The 11,690-nt window shown below is 38.3% G+C and overlaps 1 protein-coding gene across 1 annotated transcript in view; it reads left to right on the forward strand.

Annotated features, from left to right (window-relative positions):
- The window catches only part of LOC110025934, a 40,786-nt gene that overhangs the window by 19,837 nt on the left and 9,259 nt on the right, over positions 1–11,690 (forward strand). The window contains exons 9-10 of the mRNA XM_020726631.1: positions 5,268–5,318; positions 5,418–5,486. Coding sequence (XP_020582290.1) covers positions 5,268–5,318; positions 5,418–5,486 — 120 coding nt within the window. The remainder of the gene's footprint in view (positions 1–5,267; positions 5,319–5,417; positions 5,487–11,690) is intronic.

Below are 11,690 nucleotides of genomic sequence, written 5' to 3' on the forward strand. Positions count from 1 at the left end.
TGGCAGTGGCAAGATCTTGCACTCCTCGCCTCCTAAGCTCGGTCTTTGCCCAATGTTGAAGCCCATCCATGAAGTTGAAGAGAGCATCCTTATCTGATATATCTGGGATTTCAAGAACTAGACTTGTGAACTCTTTGATGTAGCCTTGAATCAAACCTTCTTGCTTGAGCCTTCGTAGCCGGGCTCGAGCCTCATCTTCAGCATTCTCGGGATAAAACTGTTTCTTCAAGTCACTTGTCACATTCTCTGATACCAACTGTCACGGACTAACTTTCGTCAAGTCACCCGTGCGGCTTTAGCGCTCTCTCTTAGCACTAAATCAGCCTAATCACTCACAACACTGGACTTAGCAGCCCCAAGCACTCTTAAGAAGAAGAATAGAGAGAAAGGAATAATTAGCACTTGAATACTAGAATGCTTTGATTCAATGCTTGGGTAAATACAAATGAGGGGAGGAGCTCCTATTTATAGCCTCCTCCATGCCTTTGGCCTTTCATCTAGCCAATGTGGGACTATACAATGTCCAAGAGAAGCTTCTAGATTACAATATAATATTCTATCTCTTAGACTATTCTAATGTACATAAATAACTCTAGAACATTCTAGGTTATTCTTAGATCCTCTTTAGAGCTTTTCCTTCTTGCTCTCCCCTGAACGTGGTGGAATCTTCTAGAGCCCCTTTGATGACTCCTCATATTCGGACCTTCTCTAGAGTCTTCCATCCTCTGTTCGTCTCGATGATTTCTCGAATGTCGCGGAGCGTGACCGCCTGCTATATTCTATTAGGTAGGCTTTGACAATTTGATCGCAAAACTCAACACGACAGGTTCAAAAATTCTTATTCATTCAAGAAGGATGAAAAACATATATTTTTACTTCTTGCTAAGGATGCTAACAGGCTGGAGCGATACCGAGGCAGCATTAGCTCCTTGTATCACATTCCTGTAGTCGGTTAGAAATGCCCTTGTAACACTAGAAGGAAGCAATGAAGAAAGAGAGGTACCATCAATATTGCAACCATTGATATAGGACTTTCAGGATATTTTGACCGACAACTTACCAAAGGGACATTCAACATAGCACCGACCTTATACCGAGATCCATATTGCCAAATTGATTAGCCTACAGATTAAGACCTGTGGAGTATGAAGAACTAAAATGGCAAGTGCAACAGGTACCATCAATACTGCAAGCATTGATATAGGACTTTCAGGATATTTTGACCGACAACTTACCAAAGGGACATTCAACATAGCACCGACCTTATACCGAGATCCATATTGCCAAACTGATTAGCCTACAGATTAAGACCTGTGGAGTATGAAGAACTAAAATGGCAAGTGCAACAGGTACCATCAATACTGCAAGCATTGATATAGGACTTTCAGGATATTTTGACCGACAACTTACCAAAGGGACATTCAACATAGCATCGACCTTATACCGAGATCCATATTGCCAAACTGATTAGCCTACAGATTAAGACCTGTGGAGTATGAAGAACTAAAATGGCAAGTGCAAGACCTCATTACAAGGGGTTAGTCAGAGAAAACACCAGCCCGTGTGTAGTCCCGACCCTGATGGTCCCCAAAAAGGCTGAATCGTGGAGAATGTGCATTGACAGCTAAGCTATCAACAAGATTTCCGTTAAGTGCAGATTTCCTATACCCCGTTTGGATGATCTTTTAAAACAGCTTCATGAAGCCGCTATCTTCTCCAAGATATTCTTGCGCAGCAGATATCAACAGATACATATGTGCCCAGGGGACAAGTGAAAGACCGCCTTCAAGGCGCGGGATGGACTTTATGTGTGGACTGTTATGCCTTTCGGTCTGTCGAACGCATCTAGCAATTTCATGTGGCTAATGAACCAAATTTTCCGACCTCACATTAGAATGTTTGTCGTCTATTTTGACGACATTTTAGTATACCTGGTCAGAGAAAGATCCCTTACATTGTTTGAAGGCAGTATTCGAGGTACTTCGAGCCGAACAACTATATGCCTATCCGAAGAAATGTCACTTAATGGCAAACCAAGTATGGTTTATGGGTTACATTGTCTAGTGTAGGCATTCAGATGGATCCTATAAAAATAGAAGCCATTGTCAACTGGGCTGCACCAAAATCATTCATCGAACTGAGGTAATTCTTGTGGCTTGTGTAGTTCTATTGAAGCTTTATCAGAAACTTTAGCACTATCACCTCGCCTCTGACTAAACTTTTGAAATGGAAGAAATTTACTTGGACAACAACAACCCAGGACAACTTTGTCATACTTAAAGAAAAGGTGACTCAGGCCTCCGTGCTAGCACTACCTTCAACCAATTTTTCAAGGTAAAATGTGATGCCTTCTCGTGGGAATCAGAGCAATACTAAGCCAAGGAGGGAATCCCATCGCTTTCTTTAGTGAAAAATTGAACGAGTTCAGGAGGAAATACTCGATTTATGAAAAGGAATACCATGCCATCATAAGAGTTCTGGAACACTAGAGTCATTACCTATTGACAAACAGAGGAATACCACGCAGATGCACTTAGTCATTGATCACGGGCGCTAGTTGTTGCCTTCGAGATTATTAAAGATCTATTTATGAAACATTCGAAGATTTTGAGAACATATAAGAGCAATGTCAAGAAAAGCCAGTAGGGCAATATTACTGTACAAATGAATATCAGTTTCACCAAGGTCAGTTGTGCATTCCTTGGTGTTCAATAAGGGAAGCTATTGTTTAGGAAGGCCACAACAGTGGACTAATAGGTCATTTTGGCAAGGACAAGACTTTCGCACTCGTAAGAGAACATTTTTTATGGCCAAAGCTAACAAAAGATGTCAAAAAACATCTTAAACAATGCAAGATTTGTCATTTGACAAAGACTAGAGCTCAAAACGCAAGATTATACACACTTCCAGTATCGAGGCACCAATGGTGGATGTCGGCATGGATTTCGTGCTAGGACTTACAAGAACTCAAAGAAACAAGGATTCTGTAATGATTGTAGTAGACAAATTCTCCAAGATAGCCCACTTTGTGCCCTGTCACCGGACACTAGAAGTCTCTCATATCACCGATCTATACTTCAGGGAGATTTTAAAATTGCATGGGATTCCCAAAACTATCACCTTTGATAGAGAGTCAAATTTCCAAGCCACTTATGGAGGACACTATGCGGAAACCTTGGCACTAAACTTCAATTTAGCTTTACAGTACATCCACAAATAGACGGACAAACAGAGGTAGTAAACTGGAGCCTCGGTAATCTCCTGTGGTTTTTGTGGGGGAAAAAACATAAAACACTAAGATCTCATCCTATAGTCCAATTTGAATTTGCATATAACCGATTCATCAACCAAACTACAAGGAGAACTCCCTTCATGATTGTGTATAGGCGCAATCCGCACACTCCATTTAAATTGATATCGCCCCGCCATCTTTAGAAATTAGCAAGGATACCACAAAACAAGTACACGAGATCCAGACGCTCCACGAAGTTAGTAAGGAAATTGCTAAGAAGAATCGAAAATACCAGACACAGACAAATAAATCAAGGAAGAAAGTAACGTTTCAGAAAAGTGACCTCGTATGGATCCAGTTAAAAAAGTTGAGATTTCCTGCAGGATCATACGGTAAGCTTAAACTGAGAGCAGATGGACCTTTTAAAGTAATTAAAAAATTGAACAACAACACTTATAAGATCGATCTGCCTGAGAAATACAACATTTCAGTGATGTTCGGCATCGACGACTTGACACCATACTTTAAAGAGCATGGAGCTTTGATAAACGAGGTCGAAGCCTTTCCAACCCCGGGAGACTGACACAAGCACTTGTTCAGCGCCCGAATTAGGACGCAGAACAACGCCCCGAGCGGGGCACCTAAAAACAGCGGGGCTGAAGCCCCGCAACACCGCGCGAAACCGCGCTAAGCTTCGTGATATGCGGGAATCCTGCAAATGCACAGGTAGCGGGACGATTTGTTGCAGGATCTCAAAACAACAAGAGAATGATCGCAAATCTGTGCGCAGGAACAAGGCTAATCGCAATTCTTCACGATCCGGGGCTACTTCATGCACTTCATGCACCTTCCACACTTACCTTCCACACTTGTCTTCTTCTAGAAAGGCTTTTCTTCTGGATTCTTCTTACCTCCCCACTCTCCTTCCGATTGTGTAGAACTAGGAGGCTATAAATAGCTCCCGCCGGTGTGTGTAGGGCACAAGTTCTAGTAGAGTTGTCTTCTAGTCTTTTGTGTGGAGTCCCTTTCCTCTTGTTAGGGTTGTAATCGACGACAGGTGGTGCTTCGGCTGTATCCTGATTTTAGGTGTTGTAAACTCCTTCACTAATACTCACTAATCCCTTTTCCCTACCACTACACTAGCCACCTTCCACCCCCACATTCCTCCACTCTATCGCCACACCTACTTCCTCCACGATCTCGCCATCCAATCCACGTACAACCAACCACACACAATCACCTACCTACCTAACGGCCGCTCACCCCGCCGACGCCACTACCACCTTTGAGTCTCTTCCCATAGCTCTTGCTAGGGCTTCGTCTATTATTGCATTTTTCTTTTGTTGAGTCATGTTGTACCACTACTTTTATATTAATGAAAGTTTACTTTTTGTATTACACCACATCTCAACTAGTTCCGATATCAGTTAATATGAACTTCTCCCATATTTTGAATAAAAGTGAGAAGTTTTGAGGAGGGATATGCTGTCTTTTTTTATTATTTAGATGGATTGGTTAGTGTCGCATATTTATTATTTGATAAGCATGACCATGATTAGCAATGTATTAAATACGGTTCTGAAATGGCAGTTTTTTAGGAGTAGGTTTGGATGTGCTCCAGGTAATTGTTCTAGATTTGTTATGCTTTAACAGGGCAGTTTTTTTTTTTTTTTTGTCATTCATAGTGAAAATTCTATCATTTACTTTTAATCTATTTCTTGATGCATGCTAAAAGGACAAGAGGTGTACCAGTGAGGCTTCATGGTGTAGTTTATTCTTTATTGTCATCTGTAATATTTAACTTTCTTTCATATTTAATTAGCGGATTTGAGTTCTCTCATCCAATTTTTTAGTTGTTTGATTGTCCTGATACTTTAATGAAGTGCAAATTACTATATAGTTGTGTTATTTGCAGCATGTATCCAAATGGGTGAGTTCTGGCTTGCTTTTAGCAACTTGTAGTCTAAGAATAGTCTTTTTTTAAATGTAATCCTTATCTAATGTCTTTATTTTCTGATGTTTGGTCATATTTCAGGTTAGACGTAACTTGGGCCAGGCAAAAACAGTGCTGGAGGCTTTGATTAAGGTTCGTTAGGGTAAAAAGTTAAATTTCTATGAAGAAATTATGTTCGTGATTCTGATTCTGTTGTTATGAATAAGTTGAATATTATGAATTTCATTACAGAGAGAAGAAACCAAGCGACTACTTATGGAGAGTAACGTCAGTCTTCAGCGGATTCAGATGAAATATAAGGTACTTAGATCCAGTCTTTATCAATTTTCTCATTGTGCTGTGTCTTGAATCCAAATCAGCCTGGTTGACTACTGTCAACAGTTCATGCGGTTTTTATCATTGAATAGTTATCGCCTGATAAATTAAAAGGTTTGCCACAATGAATTAGCCAACTTTTTTCCAGAATTTTGCAATTGATCCTGTTCTTGTTTGTGCTCTTTCCAAAATGACATGAGAATTATGTTCTACACCACACATCTTGCCTAAGTTACTTTCCAAATAATTCTTTGTGCATTTGCACATGCAATTGTACGAAACCTTGGTATCTTATATTTTTTGAGCGATCATCTTGGTTTGGTACACTAAAGTTCACTTAGTATCACAGTTGGGTACCCTTTGCATGGAACATTGCATAAACACAAGATTTGGTCAGCCTCATAAAAGAAGGACAAAGATACATATGCATAAATAAGTAATGGAAAAAATTATCATCATTAGTTTTATTCAAAATATTTGATGGTTTTTTATTTGTCCATTCATTCATGTTGAGTGCTTTGTAAGATCTAAAACCTTTTTTGTGACTGTCATTTTGCAAAACTTCCATTCAAGTTACTTCAATTCCTTGTCTTTTATCTCCGAAATCGTTCCTCAATTGACGGTCCTTCCCCCCCCCCCCCCCCTCCCTTTTCCTGTACCTTATTTTATTTTGAAATTAACGCGTAGGGAGCCATCGCTGCTCTTCCCCCCCCACATATATAGATATATATATATACATACATATATATAGATATATATACATACATACATATATATATATACATATATATATACATACATATATATATATATATATACATATATACATACAGATATATAGATATAGATAGATAGATACATACAGATATATAGATATATATAGATAGATACATACATACATACACACATATATACATAGATATATACATACATACATACATATATACATAGATATATACATACATACATACATATATACATATATATATATATATATATATATATGTATATATACATACATACATATATACATATACACACACACACGCTGGTGTATTCATGATAAATGGTGTTTGGTTTGATGTTATTTCTCACATTGAGATAATTTGAGTGATATTATTAGTTAACCTTAAGCTAATGCAAGTAGCTGTCAAATTGTATGCATAAATTTATAACTTAAAAAAGGGAGTATAATAGATAAATTTTTATCTCTTTACTTATTCTAAATGATTATTTATATTTTAACTAGATGATATTAAGCCAAAACTATTTAATTGAAATTAAATAGTGTTATTTCAATAACAATGTTATCTAAATAATATTGGACCAAATACACCCTAAGATTAAAATGATATTAGGTACTTTAGGAGTGTGTACCATTTCAATTTATATAGAGAGAACATAATGGAGATAAAGGATTCATGTAGCCTAGCCCACTTAGTGGCATAAAGGCTTCTTGTTGTTGTATAGAGAAGACATAATGGGTTGCTGGAGAATGATGGATGAGAGGCAATAAGAAAGGGATGAGGATTGGCAGCGAAAGAAAACTAATGAAAGACAATGAGTGAGAGGGGGTGATGGGTAATGCATTAATGTTTAATATAGGTGTTTAGACGTTGAGAACTTCTCAAAGGAAGAGAGAATGATCAAGGTAAGAGGAAAACATATAATAGACATGGAAGGAGATGTCGGTAGGAAAAGCAACGAGACATAGTAACATTGGCAAATAAAGTATAACTAGAGAGGTTTGTGAGACACTTGGGCATTTTGATCATGAGATTGAAAGATTTAGTCAAATATGAGCTAACAGAAGAATATCAAAAATCCAAGAGGGCCTATAGATTTAAAGTGGATGTCTGCCTAAGAGAATAATTTTAAGTTCATCTTAGCTAACCAAAGATTTAATTCTCTATCAAGTACATCATAATCACCTCTTAGGGGGTTTAAGCCATTGAGGGATTCGCGGACTTGGTCATACTCCATAATTGTTAATGGCAAATAGTGCACCATAGCGCAAATTTCCCATCACAATGCTTAGCTAATGATGTTGCTCTTGCCATTTTAATCATGGCAAAAAATCAGAAAATTTTCCTTCATTAAAAATGTAAAGAATTATTAAAGAATATCAATTTGATAGAGAAACTATCATGATAATGAAAATAACAAAAGTGATGCTATCAACATCTCAACCTCTTGATGTTTCATCTTTAATTTGTCTCTATCATAAATGTCGTCATTGATGTCTATCAAAGTTTGTAATTAATTAATATTAACAATATTGTGCCATTAACTATTTTCTCATGGCTTATTGATTGGTTGTTTGTATGGGTTGTTTTTTGTTAATCTTTGCATTGACATGGCATGATTGCAACAAATATGTATCAAATATATAAGAAAATTTGATAGCTTTGCTATTTTTTTAGGTTTATGTGGATTTCAATTTTATGAGCTTTTTGCTTACTAAAAATTGTTAACTTTATTGATAGTGCGTTTTACATAAATCACACAGATAAAAGGTCAACAGTGGCTTTTTTTGGAATGAATTGTTGTGATTATCATATGTTGTTGGCCAATAGAAGATAAAAGTCATCTAGTATTCTAAAGAATGTAGTGGATGAACAAGTATTTTCTCTCTTATATGTTCTAGAGATCTCTCTTAATAGATATAAGACTTGTCAGTAGCATTAGCTTTATATATGTTACATGCATCAGAATTCTAAAGAATGTAGGGGATGAACAAGTATTTCCTCTCTTTTATGTTCTAGAGATCTATCCTAAAATAGATATAAGAATTGTCAGTAGCATTTGCTTTACATATATTACATGCATTGGCCGGCACATTCTAGTGATGCTACAAACTAACCATTTGGCCTACGACAGAGTGCGAAACAAAATGGGATCAGTGTGTCTTGTTTGAATTGTGGCGGCTGTTTTGTTCATTGTTGGATATTTCGATGTTGAAGGCAAGACATTTTGGAAAAATGTTGTGGTTTACAACTTGTTTTGTTTGAAGCCGAAGATGTTGAAGATGGAAGATTGAGATGTGAGAGGGGATGAAATGCTAATATATATATATATATATATATATATATATATATTTATATATATATATATATATATATATATATATATGTATATATATATAATATATATATAGATATATATATAAGTTATGATTTACAACTTGTTCTGTTCGAAGCCGGAGATGTTGAAGATGGAAGACTGAGATGCGAAAGGGGATGACGTGCTATGAAGAATATGGGTTGCATCTGACATCTTCAACATCTCCGGCTTTGAACAGATCAAGTTGTAAACCACTACTTATATATATATATATAATTTGTGGTTTACAATTTGTTCCGTTCGAAGTCAGAGATGTTGAAGATGGAAAGCTGAGATGCGATAGGGGATGACGTGCTATGAAGAAGATGGTTTGCATCTTGGAGTTGTAGATGGATTTAGGACTAGATGTATGCTTTTGTAAACTTTATTTAGGATAAAAAGAAAGCCCAAAAAGACTAATATATTAACCAGAAAGAAAGATACAGATACAATGTGTTGAAGGGCCCAAACACGGCACCCTGTCAACAAAACCACAAGAGTTTCTAAAACTAGAAAATACAGAAAAGTACATTAGAGACATAAAGAAAAAATCTAAAAATGTTGAAATACATAGTACAAGTGGCTATATAGCAACCCAGTTTGGTTTTTCCTCTGCCTCTGGTTCTAGGGAAGGAGCAAGCTAATAAGTTGATAAGATGATTGCCATTGTCAGTAGTAACCAATGTATCATCCAAAATGTTCCCGAGCTGGAGTCGGCCTCCATTCTTTTTCTTCCTCCTGGAATAGACCTGTCATTCCTCCTCCGAGGATTGGCTTACTTGATCTTGTTCTAAAGTGTGCTAGAGATGTGTAGATTGTTGAACTCAACTACATGTTGTATCGGCTGATCTATTGTTGGATCAAAAGAGCCCTCCCGTGTTTCTTGACATATATGTGAGTCTTCTTCAATAACAGTGGGTGGTATAAGCACAACTGGATCTGTAGTTGTAGTATGTTGTTCTTCTTTAGGAACTACGGTGTTGGGAAGAGGATCAGGTTGCATATTCTCAATAGGGATAATAGGTGGTTGTTCTTTAGCGATATTCAGCTATAGATGAGGATTATAGCGATATTCAGCTATAGATGAGGATGCAAGCGATAACAAATAGTAGAGTTGTGGCCAAACATACTACAATGAAAACAATAAGGAGGGTGTGATTCGATTTCAAACTTTTTTCAATACCCGTTGTGAGTGGTTCCAATCCACATCTCATTTGGAGCTGGTTGAGTGATATCCCTCTCAACTAACACACAAGCCACAAAGGGTTTAGTGACAGCAAGCGTAAGACTATCAATCTTGAGAGACTTATCGTAAGCAGTTGCTACGGAGTAGAGAATTTTCAAGTTGAATAGATGTAATTTTGGAATGATAGGGGACTCTTCTTTTGGGTCGAAACCAACAGTCCACTTCAGAATTTTCATATAACGGTTGTCGATCTTGATAACTTTCCGAGAAAAGATGCGAGTGTAATCGACATTATGAGACAACTGAATCAGTATGTGCCGACCGTCAAGTAAACCAATATTCCAACTGCCCAATAGCTTCATAGCCTCAAATTCTTTCCGAATGATCTCCAATTTTGGGTGACCATACAGAAATTTCCCCATTAGAGCAAAGCGTTAGGAGGATGCGAGAGTACTGGTTTCAACCACTGTGAGAATGAGAGTAGACTTCCCATTTTTTTTCCTAATTTTTATATGAAGGTGTGATCGCCGTCGTGAAAAGAATGAGGAACATTGCAGGACTTGTCAATATGAAAACCAGACTCTGACCCTGAAAGAGAAGCACGAGTAGAAATAGGAATGTCGCCGGCAAGTGCAATGGTATAAGAACGGATCATGGATTCCATCTCCAAAGCAGCTAGGGGAGCCGCTGGAAATAGGCGAGCAAAACTGCCGCCTACGAAACGACGCGAGCAGTCGGGCAGGTCGATGTGGCGGAGCAATCTATCGGCCTTGACGAAGAAGACGCCGTAGACGATGAAGCTTTGATTTTGTCAAGGCACGATGAAGTACGACGCAGAAACGACGCAGCAGACGGAGTCGCGAAGCCGAGGGAGGCGAAGTTGAAACAGACGGGGTCGAGCAGACAAATTCGACGCAGACGAAGCGAGACGAAGGAACAAACGAAGTCGAGCAGATGACGAAGTATGATGGAGCAGGCTGCAATTTCGATTCGGCTAAGAGATAACGAGGGCAACTCGTTCCGCCATGAAGACGCGATGGGACTAAAGCAGAGACATCGTCGTGATACTACATTTTTTTTTCATAAAAATAAATATCTGATTATATCACAAAACATATAATTACATGAATAGATCGACGGATCCAAACATGAATAAAATAAAAAATTACAATCAAGAAAATAAATCAAGACGAAGGAAAAATAGCCGACATTTATAACCCTAACCCTAAATCCCCAAAATAAATCAAACCCCACAGTAACATCCAGAAAGAATTCATCAATTCCAACCCCAATCACATACACGCATTAGAAGTATTACATAATTAAACCATTATTTGACTTCAAACTAACGAATCGTAGATCAACAGAACAGAAACTCAATGGCAAGAGCCGAGAGGGATGCGAGAGCGGAAGCGGGGCCGATGATGCCAACAGCGAAGGTAGGGCTAGGAGCTGGAGCGTCGGCAGTGAAGGCGAACTGCACTAGAGAGGAGGCCGTGATGGAGGCCACGGCGGCGGCGGCGGCGGGGCCGCCGGCGACAAGCCTCATTCTTAGAGAGGACTCCATCTCCTGCACTAAGAATAGGGTTTTTCGAGATCTGGAGTGAGGGAGAGAGAGCGTGAAAAGAGGAATTGATGCGACAATCGTCGTGATACTTCATATATATACATATATATACATATATATACATACATATATATATATATATATATGTATGTATATATATGTATATATATGTATATATATGAAGTATCACGACGATTGTCGCATCAATTCCTCTTTTCACGCTCTCTCTCCCTCACTCCAGATCTCGAAAAACCCTATTCTTAGTGCAGGAGATGGAGTCCTCTCTAAGAATGAGGCTTGTCGCCGGCGGGCCCGCCGCCGCGGCCTCCCTCAC

The sequence above is a fragment of the Phalaenopsis equestris genome, unplaced genomic scaffold (assembly GCF_001263595.1).
Source record: "Phalaenopsis equestris unplaced genomic scaffold, ASM126359v1 Scaffold000343, whole genome shotgun sequence".
NCBI lineage: Eukaryota > Viridiplantae > Streptophyta > Magnoliopsida > Asparagales > Orchidaceae > Phalaenopsis > Phalaenopsis equestris.